Source organism: Monodelphis domestica, chromosome 6, assembly GCF_027887165.1.
Source record: "Monodelphis domestica isolate mMonDom1 chromosome 6, mMonDom1.pri, whole genome shotgun sequence".
NCBI classification, from domain to species: Eukaryota; Metazoa; Chordata; class Mammalia; order Didelphimorphia; family Didelphidae; genus Monodelphis; species Monodelphis domestica.
In genome coordinates this window covers 21,371,698-21,395,212 of record NC_077232.1, presented here as the reverse complement: position 1 = coordinate 21,395,212, position 23,515 = coordinate 21,371,698, and the positions used below count along the sequence as shown (strand labels likewise).

Genomic DNA, 23,515 nt, shown 5'->3' with positions numbered 1-23,515 from the left:
TGCTTTATATGGGAATTGGTGGCCTCTTAAATGGAAGAAGAGAATATCTCTATATGATTAAGTTTCTGCCTAGTTGGTCATAGTCAGGTAGAGAATATGTGTACATGTTGGAGATGGTGAAAGGATGGACATCTTATAATCTTAACTGCATACTAGAGCAAACTAAAAGAGTCAAAGAAAAATACATTCAATATCTCTTTTTAGTAGAAACTGTTCGCCAGGGTATAAATTACTTCTTCATGTGACTGTCACATCAAACATAAGCATGATTACATAGAAAATAAAAAGGCCAACAACCTCTCCCTTAAATTCAAGAAGCTGTCTTTTTGAAGAGTTTCTTCATGGCTTCTTTCACATCCTTGTTCCTCAGGCTGTAGATCATGGGATTCAACATAGGGAAGACCACAGTATAAAACAAGGAAACAATTTTATCTTGCTGCAGAGAGTAGCTAGAACTGGGACGGTAGTAAATGTAGAGAATGGAGCCATAGTACAAGGTGACAGATATCAAATGAGAGGAGCAAGTAGAGAAGGCTTTGAGTTGACCCTGAGTGGAGCGAATCCTCAAGATGGCAGCAATGATAAAGATGTAGGAGGTCAGGATTAAGACAATAGGTGTGAGGACATTGGAAGCCAAAAGGAAATAGAGCACAATGTGGTAACTGTCTTTGACATTACATGCCAGTTTCACTAGGGGGGGTAGGTCACAGAAGAAGTCATCAATGACATTATCCCCACAGAAAGTCAGGGTGAATGTTTCAGTCGTAATGATAGTGGAATTAATGAAACCCCCAAGATATGAAGCTACCACCATACCTACACATAGCCTTGAAGACATGACCTGAGCATAGAGAAGTGGATTAGAGATAGCCATGTAACGGTCATAAGCCATTGCAGTCAATAAGTAACATTCACTATATCCTAACCCAGCTGAAAAAAAGAATTGAGTTAAGCAACCAGCAAAGGAGATACTTCTGTCTTCAGAGATGTAGGTCACTATGTTGTTAGGAGTATAAACAGAGGAATACCAAAGATCCAGAAAAGACAGGTTGCCAATGAAGAAGTACATGGGGGTGTGCAAGAGGGAGTCCATGCAGATTAAGACTACCAGAGTGATGTTGCCCACCACTGTCACAGAGTACACCAGAAGGAAAAGCAGGAAGAGGACCAGCTGCATCAGAGGGTCTTGGGTAAAACCCAACAGGATGAATTCAGTCACAGTGTGGTTAACTCTCTCCATCATTTTTGAGGATCTCATCTATACTTCATAGTGGAGAATGAGCATTTCAGAAATAACATGGTCCATACCTTGGTAAGGTTACTGAGAAAAAAGTATTAATCACTACATAACCCAGAACAATATAAAAATGAAGACTTTGCATTCTATACCCCAGTTACATATCTTCTCGTTCATTAATTAAACCAATAATTTATTAAATGTAGTAACCTTCCCGACTAGGATTTGTGTATTCAGAAACCAAAACAAAATTGTATCTGAACTCAAAAGACCTTCTTTCTGTCTTAGTCTGTTGACTTTTTTTCCCTTCATTTTTCCTATTTCTCTTTTAAGTAGTTTTCATGTCTCCAGTGAAATCTCAACTCTGCTAGATTTCAACATTTATATCCATTTACTGCATCCATCGACATGTATTTATTAAGAATCTGGCTATGTGCTAAAGAGCTTACTAAATCTTGGAGACACAAAGACACCAACGAGAGATTTCATGCCTTTACATACATGCATACAGACATGTCTCCACACACATAATAGGATTCCACCTGTTTTAGGAATAGCATCATGATAGTGACTATGAGGAGAAGGTTGTAGAAAAGAAAGGGTCTCGAGGCTGATATGATGACTTCTATAATAGCCGAGATGAGTGACAGAGAATGAAGAACAGAACATTAACCAAATGAGAGAAGTTGAAAAAGTAAGAAATTTTGCAAATACTGAATAAAGAAGATTTCATAAGACATCTAAGTGGCTCAGTGGATAGAGGCAAGCCTAGAGGCAGTAGGTCCTGTGTTCAAATCTGACCTCAGATACTTCCTTAGCTGTTTGATTCTGAGCAAGCCATTTAGCCCCAATTATCTAGACCTTACTCCTCTTCTATCTTGGAGCCAATAATTAGTATCAATTCTAAGATGGAAAGGAAGGTTTAAAAAAAAGATTTGATATCTGATTAGATTTGTGGGATAAGGGAAGTCAAGAATAATATCAAGCTTCTACATCTCAGTATCCAAAAGGATTGGGATTCCTCATACAGAAATGCGGGAGTTCATTGCAAATTTCTCTGCTTGCCAAGCCAGATCTTCTATACTCTGACATCAGTTTACCTTTCTTATTTTATCTACTATTATTCATCTACATTTGCTCTAAGCATAAGCCAGACCTGACAAAGCTGTTAACGAAACACTCACTAGTCTCATTCCCTCTGTTCCTTTGCTCCTAGCTTTCTCTACATGTGGAATTTGCTCCTTTTTCTCTCCTTTATATTCCTGCCCTTCCTTCAATGTCACCTCCTCCAGAAAGTTTATTCTAATGCCCCAAGATGGCTAAATCTTTTTTCCCTTTTCTGGTCTCACTCAACACCTGATTTGGCAACTCTCTTATTCCTCTTGGATTGAGCATTGACTATGATTATGCCTTTGTCACTTGACTTCAGGCTTGTGGAATACAGGTTATTTCTATAGTGCCTGTCCCAGCATATCCAGTAGGGTTATAATGTTTACTCTATCATATTTGTGGAGTTTTATATAAAGATGGTCCAATGGGACTTGAAGAGGCATCATGAACTAGTAGATAGAGGAGTGACTGTGGACTTGGAAAGACCAGAATTCAAGTCCTGAATCTGATATATACTAACTATATGAGTAGAAGGAAGTCATTAAATTCCCTGGGACTCAGACAATTCTGTTAGATTATAAGTTAAAAGAAAATTTGCCAGTCTGCCTTCAGGGAGGTTATTTCTCTATTGTCTGATGAAGTAAAGTTCAAGTCAAGACTTCCCTCCTCCCTTCCCCATGAAGTTAAATAGCTTTAAGGCAATGAATGAATATTGTACTATCCCTTACTGAGCCAGAAAAAAAGTTTCGGTCATTATCATGTCTTTTCCTCCATGTCTAGATATTGTGTCCTCAATTCTGGAAGGTAGACATCAGTCACAAGTCTAGAAATAAAGTCTCACTCTGATTTTGTTTTTGTGGCCTCGAATTCTCGTCCAGCTTCCCCAAAGTCAGAAGGAAGAAGAAAACTGGATATGATAAAGACATTTCCAATTGGGAATAGAGAAATCAAATGGTTGAATGATATTCATTCTAGCTTTTGAATATGTTTGACTTTTAAGAAGCAGCCTCAATTTTCTCTCTTCATCTGAGTTTCTTGAATTCCCTTGAAGAGTGGACCTCTATGCACTGTGGTAGGCATGAAGAGGAGTTAAAAGACTCAAGAGGCACAGAGGTCATCTCATTCCTGTGAAGACCTCAGAATTTTTGAGGCCACATAAGTTCAAGGCTTTGTTAAGTAAGCACTCACCAGTCTTGTCCCCTCCATGCCTTAGATTTGAGTCTTCCCTAATTCTGGAATTTCCCCCTTCCTTCTCTTCTATTGAATCTCTATTCCATTTTCCTCTTTCAACTTAAATACCCAACTTAATTGCCATCTCCTTCACACAGCCTTCCCTGATGCCCCTACTTGGTACCGGAACTGTAGTCCAGAGACCAAAAAATTCATCTCGACCCTGAGAAGAAGAGGTAGCCTGATGTGGAGGAAAGCACAAAAGAATGGAGAAAAGGACAGCTCAGTTAATGTCTTGGTTCTGCTACTAAATTGCTGGATACCTTAGAACAGTCTTTTTACCTCCATAGATGTCAATTTCCTGAATGTTAAGTCTGGAGTTGACAGGCAGATGCCTTTTTGCTACCCCAATCTTTTCTCTGTGTTCTAAATTCCTCTCTAATTCCAATACCCTCTATTCTGAAATCTTTGTTAACCCTATATTTCATGTTACTGAATATTAAACGTAGTCACTATATTTTATTTTCAAATGCCCTTTTTAACAAACATTTTACATTGTAAAGTTTTACATTCTAAGATTCCTTAAAATTTGACAATTATAAGTTTTAGGTTCTAAAATTCCTTCTAGTATTGGTATTCTATGTCCTAAGATTCCTTCCCTGTCATATATTGTATAACAAAGATTCTTAACCTGGGGGGGGGCCTGGGGGTCTATGAACATTTTTAACATTTTAATAACTATATTTCAATTTAATTCATTTCCTTTGTAATTCACATGCACTTCATTTTAAAATGTTATTGAGAAAAAGTTCATAGACTTTGCTGGACTTCCAAAGGGGTCCACGAGCTAATAATTTTTAGGAATCTTTAAGAATTCATTCTTTTTTTCTTTTTCCCTCTCCCGTTCACATTCCCAAAGCTAAATATAATGCCTGGAACTTGGTAAGCTCTTTAAAAAAATTCTTCCCTAATATCCCTTGAAATTCTAATATTTAAAAACAAACAAAAAGAAATTCTAATATTTTATATTCATTAAAATCACTTAGTGTAGTTCACTTCCTATTTAGATACAATTCATACCTAAGGGTATATGAGAGGGGCTGGGATAATCAACCTTATTATAAATGTCATAAGAGAGAACAAAAGGTTTTGCTCTCTTCTGTGGTTTCTTTCTTTTTGCAGTATTAGCTGGTACTTGTCAACACCATCAGTGGGAAGTATTATTTATTTCCTTTGGCTGGCCATGGCTGTTGCCTTCTAATTTTCTCCATTGGCTTATAAAGGGAACTACGTAATCAGATTAAGTAGACATTAATGTCAGAGACATTCTTAAAACTCTGAGCTGGAGAATTTAATTCATAGTTTTTAAGATAAATAAAAATTCATAGAAACTTTACAATCTTCTGGTTTCATGACTAGATTCCAAGGGCTTCAGGTCCAAAATCTCTCACTCTGGGAAAAATAGATTGTGATTTGAATCTTTACATTTCAATGGAATCTTTTCTCCTTCTCTGGAAAGCATCCTTAGGGAGTTAGAGGACCCACCTTCAAATTCCTCCTCTGCCACTTGCTAGCTGTATGACCTTAGACAAGTCACCTAGCTTCCTTAGTCCTCAGTCTCCCTATCTGTAAAATGATGGTATGACTTCTAAATCCCTTCTAACTTAAGTCTATGATACTTCTGGATTTAATACCTTAACCTCAAAAACAATGGTAAGTATTCAGATATTATGGCAGATGGGTACAGGACACATTTGGGCTCATGTAGACTTTTCCTTGCCCCTCATATCACATATTACAAATTGCCTTTTCACGTAGTGAGGTCTCTAGCTTTCACTGTAAGAAGGGAACACTTCTACCTCTCCAGAAATCCTGAGACATCCAACTTACCACCATCCTCAATAGCACTGTTATCTTCATTAAGTTCATGTTTCCAAATATTGAAAATGTTTTTATGCTTTCTGCACTCCCCAGGGAATCAAACATTACTTAGCTTTCCTGGCACAGAGTAATTAATTACATAGAAAAACAAGGGCCACACAAGGGAGCCTTGGTCTCCAAAGCTGATCGCTCCCTGAATTTTCACCTCTTGAAGCCCAGAGAATTCAGAATAACATAACTCAACTCCTTTTGTTTTGCATCCCAATAGATTTTGAGATGCTGGGGTGAGATGCCGGGCTCTGTACCCAAATGGAATCAGCATGACTTCCCAAACTGGCTTAGGGTCCTATTACCCCACCCCTACCCCCACATACACACATAAAGTTGTTTCTATAAGCAACAATGGAGAAACCATTTTCCAGGAGAAAACAAACAAAAATGGAGACACTTTATCCCATTTAGATTCATTTGACCTATTTCAGTACCACTGTGTCCAACACATGGATAAACCAAGAGTTGCTCTAAGAATAACATCCATGTCTATAGTGTGAGGTTGTGATGTATATTATATCTTACATTTTATATCTTACAGTCTTAGAAGGAAGACTGAACTGAGTTTGAATCTTGACTCATTTACTATTTGTGTGACCACTGTGAGAGTAACTCAAGGTCTTGGCCTCAGTTTCCTCATGTAGAAAGTGAGAAGGTCTGTGTATAGTTGGGAAATATTGAACCCCAGGACTGCATTCCCCAGAATTCCTTTTCTATTTCCTAGCATTCTTTTCCCTTTGTTTATGTGCATCTTTACATAATTGTTTATAACTTTCTGAGACTCCTCCCTCTTTCCCTTCTTTCTTGAGATCATGGTTGCAGTTAATTAGTTCCCTTTTGACTCCAGTTTTTATTTTAATAAATCTCATAAATATAATACTTGAGTTATTATGTATTAGTTTTAATTCTTGCATCTGATTAGGTGAACCATGAGTTAACTTACAATTCTCTATATATTTTATTATAATCTTTAAGTTTACAAAATATTTTCAGTTCAATAAGAAGCATGTATTATGTTGGAAGCACAATGCTAGGCATGGAGAAACAAAAAAAATCAGATTTGGTCCTTAAGAGAAGTCTATATTCCAAGGTAAAAGGAACATATTAGTGAGTAGGTAAATTAAATATGGATGACAGTTAATTAAAAAAAATTAAATACTTTCAAGAAAGAACACAAACATTTTGGGATTAGGGGTCAGGAAAACATTTATATTGGTGTTCAGTTATTTTTCAGTTGTGTCCAATTCTCTGTGATCCCATTTAAGGTTTTCTTGACAAAGATACTGGAGTGGTTTCTTTCTCTAGCACATTTTACACATTAAGAAATTAAGGCAAACATGGTTAAGGGACTTGATTAAGGTCTGTAGGATTTTTAACAACAATTTAAGGAGAGGGGAAAGGAAAAAACAGATTCTTTCAGTCAAGTGCGCAGAGCAAAGAGAGGCAGAGACTCACACCTGCAGCACTTTACCAAAAGCACAAGCTCTGAAAGAAGAGCCCTGCAGCATGGGTCTCCGCCAAATTTATCTCCCAAGCATCCTTATATAAAATGAGGAGGTAATTTAAAAGGATGCTGGGAATGTAGTTCAGGTGCTGCAAATTTTCCATTTGCACAGGTCACACAGCTAATACATATCAGAATCAAGATTTGAACTCATATCTTCCTGACTCCTCCTGGCCTGGCACTCTATCTATTGTGTCACCTAGCTACTCACATAAGAAGTGCATTTGAACTCTGCTTTGGAAAAAGAAGTAAAGGTTCTAGGAGTTAACACTGACTAGAATAAGAAAGAGACAGAGAAATGAAATGCTGGACACGTGGATGGAATATTTCTCACATTGATCCTCTGAGGAATAAATGATTACCATACCAGAGAAGAAAACTTAAGGTTTGAAAAATAATGGGATTTTCCTAAAGCCATGCATCGCCACAGATGGAACTCTTCAGTCTGAAATCTCTACTTAATGGATTTTTAAAAAGAAATTTCCAAGAAGAGTCTTTTGATGTTTATGTCTGTAGGTAAACTGAACTATGAATAAACAAAGAAAAACAAGTGGCAGGCACTGTGGTTTAGTGCAAAAAATAAATAAAAGAAAGATGAGTTTCAATTTTATCTCTGACACTTAGAAACTTTGTGACTTTTGACAAGTCACTTTTCCTCTCCGGGTTTCAATTTCCTTTTTTCTGGAATAAGTAGTTAAATTTAGTCATCTTCAAAGACTTGTTGAGTTCAACCATTTCCAATCCATGGCATCTCACACTTTTGATCTAGATATACACAACTGCATAGAAAACAAACAGTAGAGTGTAACCAGGATCCATGAAATTGAAGATCCATGGTTAGAATCCATGTATTTGGGTACCAAATCTAATGATTCACTTTATACTGCAGAAATCCATCAAACACTTATTTCTCCTGCCATAGTTTGTCTCTCTACACTGTTTCTTTCCCAGTGAACAACCAAATCTTTTGGGCAGACTGAAATTAATCACTACGAGTTGATTCTGAAAAGATAAAATTGAAGAAATCAAATCATACCAGTGCAAGAGTGAGGGTAGCCAGAAGATTCTTGTAGAAATGGAAAAAAATCTGGGAGAAGCTACGATGTTTTAGGATGAAGAATCATCTTGCCCTAAAATATCCCTACTAAAATTTGCCTGGATCTTAGATTATAACCATTTTTATAAACCCTTTCCTACTATCTTAGCTTTCATATTAAGCATCATTTCAAAGACAGGAGAGTGGTAAGGCCTACACAACTGAGTTTTAATAACTTGTCCAGATCACATAGCTAGGAAGTGTCAACATTTGAAGTTAAGTCCTCCTGACTCCAGGCCTGGAGCTCTATTTACTATGTTAGCTTCACGTTACAGTCATCTTCTTAGGTAGCACACACTCTTCCTACTCCTTAACAAAATATAAGCTCCTTGAGAAAAAGAACAATTACATTTAAAAAAGGCTTTGTATAACCAAGTATCCAGGTATTGTTGATTGAAATGAAATGAAATGTAAGAATTATCTTATGAATGAAGTACTCATATAGCTTCTACCTCCAATTCTCACTTTGACTCAGACTCCCTTCTTTTACATGCTGCCCATTCCCAACACATATACCATTATGGGTTACACCACTAGCCAATAGGATAAAAAAAATGCAACCACTCAACTTGAATCCTTATGAAATCTCATAGCAAAGTAAGATGGTTATTCCATAGTGGAAAATTAAGGAATAGATTCATGTTGGTGGGGATGGACAGGAAGAAACTATTCTAACAATGATTGCTCTTAAGAAACAAAACAGGATGCTTGGGATTGATTTAATGGATATCATGTTATAATCATTCTTTCTTTAATGTTGCCATTGAATAAACGCTTCCTGCTGAAGAATTCAGGTGTCATTGTGAACAGAGTTGTTTAAATGGGAAGTATAATGTCAGAAGCCTAAAAGTTAACCCCAAAGCTCTCAAAAGGCATTGAATAGCAGGGGTATGACTTGACAGACACACCAGCATCAGAGACAGGACAATGAGAGTGAACGAGCACATATCGCTGTCGATGACCATTCCTTCTGATATGCTTCCACTTGCCCTGATACTATGAGTGTAGATTAGGAGGAACAAAGTTAGTCAAGAATAGAGACAAGGGGATTTGGAGCTATATTAGACGAGTCGACTCTTCTACCCTGCTACAATATGTGTATGAATGAATAAATTCAATCAAATCCTGAGGATTAAATGTAGTTCGTGGAAATCTGTACAATAAATGGCAAGCTTGTTTTAAGGACTGAGTTTAAGACTTCCATCTTAGTAGCCAAAGACAATGATACAATCAATAAACAAATGAAACCAGCCACCAACAATGATTTAACTTTCTGATGAAACAGAATTTTAGGTAAAAATGTATATTATGATATAGAAAAATCATGTTCCCTTACACATTTCTAAAATCAATTTTTGAATATGCACTTCTTTATTTATACTATTCTAAATGATTATCTTAAAACCAAGATGATGTTCCTGACCCCCCAAAAAAGGACAAAGAAGCATCAAGGACTTGGGGACAAGGTAACATCTTGTTTCACCACTTATATAAGTTGTAGAATCTCTGAACTCCTTGAGAGTCTTTCTTTAAACGGGAATGTTATTGTTATTTTTTTTTAATTTGTTTCTAAGAATATGTGCTTATCACCCAGTTTGGGAATAGAAGAAAAGCAAAATACATGTGTGTGAGAGAGAGAAACAGAGAGAGAAAGAGATAGAGACAGAAAAAAGAGATAGAGGTAGTGAAAATTTATTGTGTGAATTTACTATGCACTATGCAAACAAAGGGGCAATTAGACAGTGCAGAGTATAGAATACAGAAGCTGGAATCAGGAAAACCTGATATCAAATAACATTAATATTAACAAAGCAATCTTCTATAAGGAGGAATTAAATAATTTGTAATGATAGCACCCAAATATTCAATTATGGTTTTCTCCAAAGACCATTTCAATTTAATGGTCTGATTGATATGATACCTTCAATTCTGTCAATGGTGATGCTTCCATTCTACAACAAAAGAAAAGATGGCAGGCCATTGTATAGAAGAGAAAACATTTTCCAGAACAATCTTAACTTCACATGAAAGTCTAACCACATATTTATGTGATTGTAAAAGAAAGGCAAAAACAGGGTTTTGGTTTGTTTTATTTTTCTTCTGCATTGTTATCAAGATCAGGAAGCTGACATCTTTAAAAGTTTCTTCAGAGCTTCTTTCACGTCCTTGTTCCTCAGGCTGTAGATCATGGGATTTAACATGGGGAAGACCACAGTGTAAGATAAGGCAATAATTTTATCCTGCTGCAGGGAGTAGCTGGAACTGGGACGATAATAAATATAAAGAAGGGACCCAAAGTACAATGTGACAGAAATTAAGTGGGAAGAACAAGTAGAGAAGGCTTTAAGCTGACCCTGAGTGGAGCGAATCCTCAAGATGGCAAGAATGATGAAAAGATAAGAGGCCAAGATGAACACGATGGGTGTAAGGACATTTAAAGTTAATGCAATATAAAGGAAAATGTGGTAATTGGCCTGCACATCACATGCCAACTTTACCAGGGGTGGTAGATCACAAAAGAAGTGGTTAATAACATTATCCCCACAGAAAGTCATGGTGAATGTTTTGTGTGTAAAGATGCCACAGATAACAAAAGCTCCAAGATATGAAGCTGCTACAAGACCCACACAGATCCCTCCAGTCATGACTTGAGCATAGAGTAGTGGTTTGGAGATGGCCATATAGCGGTCATATGCCATGGCAGCCAACAAGTAGCATTCACTGTAAGCCAGCCCACCTGAGAATAAAAATTGAGCCACACACCCAGCAAAGGAGATGCTCTTATCCTCAGACACACAATTCACCATGATTTTGGGAGTATAAACAGTGGAATACCAGAGATCCAAAAAAGACAGGTTCCCAATGAAGAAATACATGGGGGTGTGCAATCGGGTGTCTGTACAGATTAGCACTATCAGAGTGATGTTTCCCACCACTGTTACAGAGTACACCATGAGAAAAAGGAAAAAGAGTACCAGCTGCATCACAGGATCCTGGGTGAAACCAACCAGGATGAATTCAGTCACAGTGTGGTTAAACTTCTCCATGACTTCACCTCATCTCATCTCTGTATGATTGGGTGAGTATACATTTCAAATGTACGATGATGGCTCATACCTTGGAAAGAGGAATAAGAAATTAAAACCAGCTAAATGGGCAACCCAGAGCATCAGTATGGAAATTAACCCATTGAAATCCTATTTCCCCAATTGAAAAAAAAATCATTCAAACATGAAGTGGTTAATCAATCCTTCACTCATTTATGATTTATGTATTTATCTATTCATTCAATAAGTTTCATTAAATTCCAACCATAGGTCAAAAAATCCTGTTCTAAATTCTGTGGATTCAAAGACAAAAAATGAAATCATGCATCAACTCAAGGAACTTACACTTGAACATTTGCCTTTCCATTGGGTAGCTGTGATGACTCTTGCAAAATCTCATGACCTAAAAAAAGAAAGATTTTCCCATCACTTAGTTAAGTACTGAACAACATTATTAAATATTCACTTTGTGCCAAACATTGGGCTATTCAATGACACAAATGCAGCCAAACTATCCTCAATACCAAAGAATTTAAATTCTTTCAGAAGACATCTCTGTATTCCTAAGCATTAACAACTTGATATATAGATATAGATTCTTGGTGGTACATGGAATAGAATACCACACCTGGAGTCAAGAAGACTCAACCCCCTGAATTCAACTCTTGCCTTAGACACATATTAGATACATGACCCTAAGAAAGTCACTTCAGGGTGTTTGCCTCGATTTTCTCATCTGTAAAATGAGTTGGAAAAACCACCCCAGTATCTCTATGAAAAAACCCCAAAAGGAGTCACAAAGAATCTGACACAGTTCAGACTGAATAAAAAATATGTTTTGTAATACACACACACACTCATATATACATATATATATATATATATATACATATGTTTTTAATTCAATTTTGTTTCCAATTCTGAATTCTTTCCTTCCCTCACCCTTCTTCTCTCCCATTTATTAAAAAAAAGAACAAAAACAAAACCCATTATAAATATATAGATATATGTATACGCATTCAAAATTTCCCCATCTTAATTGGGAATGGTCATGGGAGGACCTCCGCCAGTTTAGAGAATCAAGAAACAAACAGGTGGGCAAAGTGACTGAGCTGCACTTCAATGAAACCAGGAATTCTTAAAGTTAGAGTTAGGGAAGGAGACAGTGCATTTCAGTAATAGGACATGGAATATTGGAGATGGAGTGTCATGAGAGGAACAGCAGCCAGTTCAGTGACCATATGGTATATGAGGCACTGGACTTGGGAATGGGGACTAGGTCCTTTCCCTTGTGGAGTTTATAGGAAAAGGGAAGAATAAGAGCAGAGGCAGAGGAATTGAGCCTACAGTCAGGGCTCTTATTCTTCCCCATGGATGCAATAGTCTCTCCAATGTTGAATTTCTTTCCTATCTTTAATAAACAACTCAAATCCTCTATGAAATCTCCCTAAATCTCCCTGATTTGTAAAGCTTTTCCTCTTCAGATCTCACATCATTCTTCCTTCATCATTCTGTGATGTAGTATATTATATTTTTCTCTATGTCTTATCCTTTTTGATAGATTACAAACTGCACGAGTGCAAAGTTCTTGTCTTATCTCCCAAGTCCTGGGCTTTGCTTCCACTTCTAGTTGGATCATAATAAACCCCTTCCTTATCACATCTGTTATGTTTTGAAGATGACTTGTGGCTTGAAGATACAGTATGCCAAAGTGAATAGATGGCTAAACTTAGCCTCTAGAAGAACTCAGCTAAAATCCAGCATCTGCCACATCTGGAATATAAAATGAGAAGAAAGAAAACTCAACTTCTCTCAACTGGCAGAGGACCTCTCTCAACCACAAAAGATAGATAATCGTTCATAAGCCTAAAATGGAAGCCCAACAGCACTCTTTGCCTGGCCAGCCTAGGAATTAGGGACCCAGATCCCATAGAATAAGAAGGAAGAAATCTGAAAGTAATAAACATACCTTCAATAGGAATAGAGCAAATTGTTCATCAAATAATATCTTTGGGAGGGTTTTAGATGTCCTCTCTATTAAAATGCAGCCTCTCATTTTTTTGGTCTGAAGTGTTCATTGGAATAATTTGAAGACCTCAGCTGACTATGCTTTACTATATATATATGGAGGGAACTCTTTCATAACCTCAGATGGCAGGATTAACAATTCCTTCTCAGGAAAAAAAAAGCACGTGTAAAGCATGAAATGGCAAATTTAATTCTTCCTAATACAGAATTTCTGCTTAGTGTTAATAATAAAGAATAACAAAATGTTCTAATAGTTAGTGAAGTATTTTGATGTCCCCTTTGAAGTACAGAGTTTGAAAACAGTCACTTTCTCTCTTGCAGTGCTCTGAAATAAGGAGGTCTGGGAAGATAAGGACTAAACTTGGATTCGTAGGACAATTCTCTCAAATTGACCTTTACCCTCTGAGATAGGCAGTTTAGCCTGGTGAAAAGAACTAAGAAATATGGGGCAGGAAAGCTGAATTATATTCAAAGAAGCATGATTTTAGAACATTAAGGCAAGTTCCCATCAACTTCCTCATTTTACAGATGAGAAATTGAGGTCCAGAGTAATTAAGTGATTTTTCTGAAATCTCACAGCTATGAAATGACTAAAGTAAGATTTGAATCCATATATTTTCTATCTATTATTTTATTTTTCCTGAAAATATCATGCTTTAATTCCCTTCTCTGTAATTTCAAATCTTCAAATCTATAATCTAAAATATTTTCTTCTGTTTTCTTGAAATTCTAACATTATAAATTGTAGGTTTTAAGACTCTTCCCAGTTGTGACATTGTATACTCAAAGTTCTATTCCCAATTAGACAGTCTTTGGAATAGCATCCCCTGTAGATTTAACATTCTAAGGTCGTTGTTCTTGTTTAGTCATGTTTTGACTATTTGTGACACAATTGTAGTTTTCTTTGCAAAGATACTGCAGAAGTATTACATTTCCTTCTCCAGCTCATTTTACAGATGGAAAAAAATGAGGCAAATAGGGTTAAGTGATTTTCTCAGCATTTCATAACTCATTAGTGTCAGAGGTCAGAATTGAACTCAGGAAAATGACTGTCTTTACCATCAAACTTCCTATTCTATTATTATGAACAATTAATTATATCAAGTTATCATAATGTATATTTCTACTCTAATTAAGGATCATAGGACTACTTGTTCCTGAAACAAATTGGTCAAAACATCAGTTTTTTTTCTTTCTTTCTTTCTCACTTCATTCTCCCACCTCCCCCCATTTTTTTCTTCATGGCTTGATAACTGCTTTTTCTCAGGATTATCACTGTAAAGTGATGGCCATCACTTCCTGCTGCCAATTACTGTTACCTTCTAATTTCCCTCTTTTTATCTGCTAACTGCTGAGGATCCAGAAAATTGAGGTTATTTTTACCTTTAAAATTGATAAAAGATTTGTAGCTGGAGGGCTTTTATTCCTAGCTTTTGAGCCAGATTTGCCCTTTATGGATCACTTCCATCCACTTGTGGGTTCATGATTATCTCCCAGTGATTCCAAAAATCTGACTGTAGGGAAGGGAGAGAAAGGAGGAGGATATTGCTGTGTATTCCAACCGGTGTATTTCAAATACTGGGAAGAGCTCTGGACTTGGAGACAAGGGCTTTCAATCTTTGCTGTGACTTACTATGGATAAATTGCCCAACACTCCTGCTCTTTCCAATCATCCCTTGCCTGTGAAATAATGGAGTTAAAGTCAGGAACTTTGAGGGTCCCTTTCAGCTTTATAGTTTCTATACCAGATCTCCAAAGGAATGGCTCTAGTGGTTGGATTACAGACATTGAGGCAGACTGTAGTTGGACTTGGGTAAAAATTTGATTGACAATCATTTTATCCCTTGTAAGCAGCTGCCTGCTTCACCTAATCAGACTCCCAGCAGCCATTGGAAGAATGAAAAACAAATACTTCAAAGCAGCCCTAGACCATGCAACTTACCTGAACACTCAAGCGCTGTCATCTTGGTATATCCTCATTCTGCTCACCTTGGAACCTTTTCTATCTACTCTGGTTTCCTTGGGGTATCAGACACCATCAAATGTTTTTTTTTTTCTTATGACCTGAAAAGTTTCTCCCATAGCAATTAGTGCCTAAGAGGACATGGCTACCCCCGGGAATTATGGTCTCCAAAGCTGATCAATTTATGACTTCCTTTCTCTTACTGAGACCTGGAGAATTCAGAAGCATATGAACAACATGATCCCTTTCGGCATTGGAGTCCCAAAGATTCTGGGATTCCGGGGTGTAGTATAGAATAATTGGGTTCAAGTGGATCTGAAACAGCTCCACAAGGTTAATTCTACCACAGCTAACAGAGGCAGAATAATTTTCCAGGAGTGAACAGGAAGAAAAAAAGGAATTCTTAGGCTAAGATGAGATATTCTTGGTCAATCTCAGATGAACTAATTGTCCATTATATTCATAAGCCAAGTCACACTAAAGAACCTCAATTTCTATGATTCTTAGTAATATGTACGGGCATGGAAGAGGATTAAACTTTGAATAATTATATATGCTAGACTTGGAATCAGGGTGATTTGAGTTCAAAGCTAGTCTCATAGTAGCTATGCAAACCTGGTTAAGTCATTTTACCTCTGAATGCCTCATGTTCTTCATAAAAGATATTAATAGTTAACATTTATGTAGCATTTACTATGCCCCTGACATTTAGCTAGGCACTTTCACAAATAGTATCTATCTTTTATTTATCTTCACAAGAATCCTGAGAGGGAGGTGTCAGTATAATTATTATTTGTTTTTTACATTTTACAAATGAAGGCACTAAGGAAAATGGATTAAATGACTTGCCCAATGTCACTTAGCAGGTAAGTGTCTGAGACTAGATTTGACCTCAGGACTTTATTTTTTTTATATATTTCAATCAAAGACTTTTTTAAAAATTTATTTAATTAAATAATTTAGAATATTTTTCCATAGTTACATGATTCATATTCTTTCCCTCCCCTCCTTACAGCCTAACCTGCCATAGCCAATGAGCAATTCTGCTGGGTTTTACATGTATCATTGATCAAGACCTATTTCCATCTTATTAGCATTTGTACTACGGTGATCACTTAGAGTCTACATTCCCAATCATATCTCCATTGAAACATATAATCAAGCAGTTGTTTTTATTCTATGTTTCTACTCCCATAGTTCTTCCTCTGGATATGGATAGTGTTCTTTCTCATAAATCCCTCTGAAATGTTCTGGATCACTGTATTGCTACTAGTAGAGAAGTCTATTATATTTGATTGTGCCACAGTGTATCAGTCTCTGTGTACAATGTTCTCCTAGTTCTTCTCCTTTCACTCTGCATCAATTCCTAGAAGTCTTTCCAGTTCACATGGAAACTCTTCAGTTCATTATTCCTTTGAGCACAATAGTGTTCCATCACCAACAGATACCACAATGTGTTCAGCCATTCCCCAATTGAAGGGCATCCTCTCATCTTCCAATTTTTTTCCCACCACAAAAAGCTCAGCTATGAATATTTTGGTATAGGTCTTTTTCCATATTATCTTCAGAACTTTCTATCTGAAGGCCCATGACTCTCTCCACTATACCATCTAATTGGTCACCCAATTAGGGATCATAATAACACAAATTCCCAACCTGTACTAAAGAGATCAAATAATATGCATAAAGTGCCTTCAAAGTGCCAGGTACATAATAGGTGCTTTTAAATAAATGGTTCCAGGGGCACCTATGTGGCTTAGAGGATTAGGAGCCAGGCCTATAAGTGGGAGGTTCTGGGTTCAAATATGATCTTAGACACTTCCTAGTTGTGTGACCCTGGGCAAGTCATTTAACTCCAATTGCCTAATTCTTGCTGCATTTCAGCTTGACCCAGTAGCTGCTGGAACACCACCATGCCTTAGAGGAGTGGCTGTCACAGCTGTATCAGTAACCAAATCTGATAATCTGGCATTGGATCCCCTCTGACCATAATGTGCCCACAAGAGGTTGAGGCATTGTTAGTAAGACATAGGACACAGGCACTGACTGACCAAAGGATAATTGGGTATGAGATAACCCTATTGAATAATAAACATATCACACTAAAATGTTGTGGAGTTCTTAATACTTCAGCCTTGCTCTGTCATTTGCCAACTTCCAGAGAACCTTCACACAATTGTACATGTTTAGTTTTTCATTGTTGATAAACCTCGCTTATTAGACATCCCTATGGATAATTTGGATTTAAAATTATTTACAGATGGTTCTTCATTTATGAGGGATGGTATGCACTATACAGCAGCTGTGGTGGTTACCAAATTTGATGCTCTATGGTCAGCTTCTTTACCCTCAAATGTAAGCTCACAGGGTTCAGAACTTAGAGCTTTGAAACATGCCTGTATCATTGCAAAAGATAAGAGTCAAAATCTACACAGACTCTCGTTATATCTTTGGCATATGCCATGCCATTGGTATGCTATGGCTTCAGAAGGGATTCTTAACATTAGCTGGAAAATGTGTTGCCAATGCAAACCTTATTACTGGCCTTCTTTCTGCCATCTAGCTCCCTGAAGCCATTGCTGTCATTCACTGCTTTGCACAAATAGGTGGCACAGACCCTGTCTCCAAGGGAAATGACCAAGCAGATATGGCAGCAAAACTATCAGCCTTAGAAGGCCCTGAATTAATTATGCAAATCACAATTATTGATGACTTTGATCTATCCCATTCTTATAATGACCACAAAGTGGAAAAATGGAAGCAGAAATTTAAGGCAAAAGAGATAAATGGAGTATGGGTATCATCAGATGGCAAATCTTCGCTTCCTGGAGCTTTATATAACCAGATTTGTCTCTCCATTGATAACATGGTCATTTTGGCACCAAAGGCATAGTAGATTCTGTTAAAAGAGTATGGATAGCACCTGGAATAGCTATAATTGCCCCCAAATTACGTACAGCTTGTCCTACCTGCCAGGCTTTTAATCAACATGCCTTTCAAGGAAAAGCCTTTGGTGGATGTCCTCTTGCTTACACACATTTGACTACCTACAAATTTACTTTATATATCTCTATGCTAAAAGTTGGTCATAGATGATCAACTGACCATTTAGCCTGAAGAGTTTCTTACTGCTCATTCCACAGCGGCTTTTGTTGCCAAAGTCTTTTTGAAAGAAATTATTCCTTGTTTTGGCCTGCAAGCAGATATTGATTTGGATAAAGGAACCCATTTTACTGATTCTTTCTTATTTCAAGTTTATTCATGTTGGCAATAACACCTAAATTCCATATACCATAACAACCCCAGAGCTCCGGCCAAGTTGAATGAATGAATAAGGAACTTAAGACCATGATTGTCAAATTGTGCACAGAGACTCATTTAAAATGACCCAAGATTCTACCTCTGGCCCTATTTTATCTCAGACACAGACCCAGAGGTTATTTACATATCTCACCATTTGAGATGCTATTTGGATATCCACCTCTTTAGGCACAATCATTTACCCCTGCCTATATCTCATTGTTAAGAGGGGATACAACCATTTCTACTTGTATCAGACAATTACAAACAAAATTGTGAGAACTCCACAACTCTGGAGCTCCTGTTCAAGCAGGCCCCATAGAGATTTCTGCCTTCAAAATTGAAACCATGGTGAGAATATGTACATAAAGAATTTCAAATGTTCTGGGTCAACTGAACCTGCTTATGATGGACCTTTCCAGATCGTACTAACTACATCAACAGCCATAAAAATTGGAGAGAGGGACTCATGGATTCATTGTAGTCATGTAAAATGTGTACCTTCTGTTGATGATAAATAATTGCTTACACTGATTGTATTTGACTATTATTTATAATTAGACTTATTTATTGCTGGATTTGTACTTTTTTTCTGCACTTTATTTGGTTGATCCTTGTATTTGCATGAATTGCCTTGTAGGGCAATACAAATAATACCTCAAAGAAGAAAATCTGTATTAGCGTACTATTTTCACCTGATGGGCCTTTTGTAACATTTTGTGCCTTTTCTATTTTTTGGTACTTTCTTGTATGTATTATTGCTTTATCTACCTCATTTACACTCACATTGTTTTATCTACCTCATTTGCACTCACATTGTGAATCATGGCAAGTCAAAGAGGAAATGAACCTTATTTTTTTTAAAAACTAGCCTCTCTAATTTACCTCTGTAATTGTGAAATATATGTAATTGTAATATTTTGTTTTCTTCCTACATTTTTCATACAGTATTTAGATTTTTCGTTTCTCATTTTTTTATTTTGAAAGACATGTTACTAATATTGAAAAGATTTTAAATATTATTTTTTACTTTTTGCAAAAGAATAACCTAAAATTTCCACTTACCTAGCATATAAAAGCATACCCAAAAGGGCTCTGACCTATGTCAACCTGCCACTAATTATTTAAATATTCTGAGACTTCTGCTTGATGACTATGTCTAATCAAAGGAGAAATGGACCAAAAAGGAGCATAGAATTTAACATGCAAAATGCCATACAAGTCCAAAAAAGATAAAAGGAACTAAGAAGATCCTTCGGGGACTGATGACATTATGAACAAAAAGAAAAATAACATGATCATGTGTGAGACTCAAGGTTTTGGCTATTTAACATGTGATAAATGCAAGACTTCCTTATATCACACTTTATATCAAGCATATAACATCAATTGTTCTGGTTCCATTATCCCAAAAAAGTGAAGAAAAAGAGTTGAACTGGGGAATTCTATATCCCATTTGTCTTGAGATCTATTCCCTTTTTCTATTTTCTCTTATGATGTAACAACTTGAGGCAGTCTAGACTGCTAAATTGGATTAGTGAGTAATTTTTATTGCACGCTTATGGGACATAGATTAATTCAAGAACCTGTTGTGATTTGTGAATTTTTTTTCATTTTTTCCTTCTTCCTAGAACTTTTTCAAGTTTTCTTTTTATATTCTATATTTCACTCAGAGGGGTTTTTAAAACTTCTTTGATATTTTTGATACTTGATTCATATGCCTTATGTCTCAACCATGTGTCCCTTTTTAATTCCTATGTGTATCCCTGTATCCTACTCATGGGGCATGTATTATTATTATTTTCCTCAGGGGAGACTATATTATTGTTGTGAAATTTGACTTGAATTTGAGCCTAACTTAGAACAAGAGACTACCCCTCCCAGAATCAAGAAGGCACCATGAAGATGCCTGCAGAGACCACACGCTGCACCAAAAGATCCAGATTGAACTTTGAGATATGGTGGATTTAAACTTAGGGGTGGGGATTGAAATGCTTTTGTTTTGAATGTGCACTCTTATGCCAAAGGGGACTGCCCCCTAATTGGCTTTTTGTCAATGCAACTATTTTTTGTTTTTGTTTTTTTGTTTGTTTTTGTGTTTGTTTTTGTATTTTTTGCTTTGTTTCTTTTCTCTTTTTTCTTATTCTCAAATTATTGTAATTTCCCTTTAAAAATTGTGATATTTGTCTATACCACTAGTTTAAGTTATAACTTAGTTATGTTTTCATAATCCATTGGAAGACTGGTTTCCCAGAGGATCACAGGTGGAATGTATTGATCTAGAATGTATATCCCAAACTACATTTCCCACAGTCCCCTCTTCATTTTCCTGTAAGATACTTCATTGGATAATTTGGTATTCAGTTTCAGCTTCCTCCACACTAGTGCTATGCCTTGGAATCTCTCTTTGGTTTGGACCAGTATGGAAGAATGTAGTGGCTTTTCATTATCTGGAGTTACTTTCCCTTTGATCTAAGCTGATTTTAATAAAAAGTATTAAAATGATACTTGAAGTATCAGATATTTATTTTAATCTTTACAGTTGCACAGCATTTCATTTATCTGAATTGACTTAAATTCAATTCAATATAATTCAATTCAATTCATAAACTATTGTGATTAAAAAGCAACATCATCTGAGGCTAGCCTTTTGAAGGTGACTATCTTCACACTTAGCCTGTCCTTTAGACAAACATAATCTATTATTAAGTTTACATGCAAGGATTGGTCCAAATTTGGATAATTTTTGAGAGACTGTGGTCTTCTGTCATAACCTTGGAGAATGCAAGGACCTGGGGGCAGCAGAGTGGCTCAGTATATTGAGAGCCAGACCTAGAAATTGGAAGTCCTGGATTCAAATCTGGCCTCAGACAATTCTTAGCTATGTGACTTTGGGGAAGTGATTTAATTCCCTTTGCCTAGTCCTTAATACTCTTCTGTCTGGGAATCAACAGTTTTGATTCCAAAACAGAAAGTAAGGGTTTAAAATAGACATAGACAGACACACACACACACCAACAAACACATGGGGAGAGAGGGAGAGAGACTGAAAGAAACAGAAACAGAAATACATACAGAAAGAGAGATACCAATAATATGCAGGGACAAATCTTTAGCATAGTAAGGCATTGTAGCACAACATTAGTGGAGGAATATCAATGTTATAAATATAAATGTTAATAGATACATGAACACATATATAATTAAATCAACACTATCATATTCAAAAAATAATATTGTCTGAGGGAATTTCAGAGATTCTGAATTTTGGAAATGTTGCTTATGAAGTTTAATACATGATCAGAGGAATGGATGAATCTAGTCAAATTCTTGAATAATATTTGTGCCTTATGAGATTCCCTAAAATGAGAAACATACATTTATTAAGGAATTGCCAAATACAGAACACTGAAGAGGGCAACTGATGGCAGTGATTTCATTTACATAAAAATATTAGAATCCATTCTGACCTATTTGGTTTCCTATTGAAAAATCAACTTAGATTCATTTTAGAAAGTGAAGAAGACAATGGGACTTATTTTTTTTATAATGTTTGCTTCTCTATAGGAATATGCTAGAAAATGGCTCTATTATTAATGTTCCAGGAACTCAGTAAAATGTTAGGGACACAAAGAAAAGCTTAAAAGAAAATGTTGCTAGGAAGTGTTATAATTAAAATGGTTGACGTCTTATTAAACTGTAGTGATTTAAATAGTGGAAGATATAAATTGTGATAGATATAAGAGAGGGTGAGTAAATTTGACCAAAGGAAATATGTTTCACTACAGTGTCTTGGGTTTTAAATCAAATATAAGGTGGTCACCAGGGAAATATTCCAAATTATTCAAATACCCAAGTCAACTGGGTTTATAGAGATTTTAATTAATACAAATGTGGAATTAAAGAAAAGAAAGAGAGAAAAAGGAAATAAGTATGAAGGGCCTTAAGCCAACATGGCCTAGACCTGAGTCTTAAGAGAGAGAGATCAGTCAGTCAGGCTTTTAACACTCACCACAAGGTCTGTCTAAGCAAGGATTCTAGTGATACCAGGCCAGCTCCATCTCAGCTGACTTCACCAGAGAGAGTTCCAAAGGGCCTCTATCCAGAGCCTCCAGAGGAACAGAGTCCCCTCAGAGGAGCTCCAGCTAGATCTCCTTAGAGATTGTCCTCCAAGAGCTTCCCTTCTCCAGAATCTCTCTCAAGATATTCTTCCCAAGCGATCCTCATCAGAGATCCTCCAAAAGGATTTTTTTCTCTCAAGAGATTCTGCTTTTTCTTATATAGGGGTTTTTCTCCTATGTCACCTCCCCTAATTCCTTACATCTACCAATCACTGTAGACGTTTTCCAAAGGACTGCCCATCTGAATTTTTGCTGAGTTGACAAATATCCTCAGTAAGTCTGAACCAGTGAAAACACAGCTGAGTCAACTAATCTCCTTAAGAGAAAACTTGCCCGACCCTTTTAGGTACCTAGCATCTCATTGTATCAATTCTAAAAAACAGGCATGGCTCAAAGAACTCCTTGCCTTATTATAAGCATAGGTCCAACTACTTTCTTTGTTTAGCAAGGAGTTTTCTCCCCTAAAGCAGTCTTAAGTATGGGTGGAGTAGAGGTCCTCCCATAGCAAGGAGTTTTCTCATCAAAATGGGGAATGTTCCCAGTCCAATGGGGAAATTTTTAACATTCACAAGTCTGAGAAATTTCAAGGTTTACAGAACCCAAGGGGGAAAAACTGAACCAAAAAGTGATTGTTCTTGAAGGCCAATAGGAAAGGAGATCAGTGAGGAAGAAAGAAGGAAACCATTTAGTTTTGTCCATTGTAGATCTCAAAATTACAGTAGGTTTGGACATCCTAAGATGACTTATTTAGGGGAAAAATGTGCAAATAGGTGACAACCTTAACCTGAAGTAGTATGGACGATGTCTTTCACTCCCCTGCCCTCAGCAGCATCAGAGACAAGACAATGAGAGTGAAAGAGCACATATGGCTGTCGATGACCATTCCTTCTGATATGCTTCCACTTGCCCTGATAGTATGAGTGTAGATTAGGGGGAATAAAGTTAGTTAAGAAAAGAGACAAGGGGACATTATGCTATATCAGATGAGTCAACTCTTCTATCCTGCT

The 23,515-nt window shown here is 36.6% G+C and overlaps 2 protein-coding genes across 2 annotated transcripts; both read right to left on the bottom strand.

The window, feature by feature from the left end:
• Positions 1-310: 310 nt before the first annotated feature.
• On the bottom strand, positions 311-1,240 carry LOC100618138 (olfactory receptor 1013). Its single transcript, XM_007497679.2, has one exon. It carries the CDS (start codon positions 1,238-1,240, stop codon positions 311-313), a length of 930 nt encoding a protein of 309 aa, XP_007497741.2.
• Positions 1,241-10,078: 8,838 nt separating this feature from the next.
• LOC103101087 (olfactory receptor 1013-like) lies at positions 10,079-11,231 on the bottom strand. Its single transcript, XM_007497460.3, has one exon. The coding sequence runs from the start codon at positions 11,094-11,096 to the stop codon at positions 10,167-10,169; it is 930 nt and encodes a 309-aa protein (XP_007497522.2). The 5' UTR covers positions 11,097-11,231; the 3' UTR covers positions 10,079-10,166.
• Between the last annotated feature and the right edge of the window lie 12,284 nt (positions 11,232-23,515).

Excerpts from the sequence above, each read along its gene's own strand:
- LOC100618138 (XM_007497679.2), bottom strand. The coding sequence starts at position 1,240 with ATGGAGAGAGTTAACCACACTGTGACTGAATTCATCCTGTTGGGTTTT.
- LOC103101087 (XM_007497460.3), bottom strand. The coding sequence starts at position 11,096 with ATGGAGAAGTTTAACCACACTGTGACTGAATTCATCCTGGTTGGTTTC.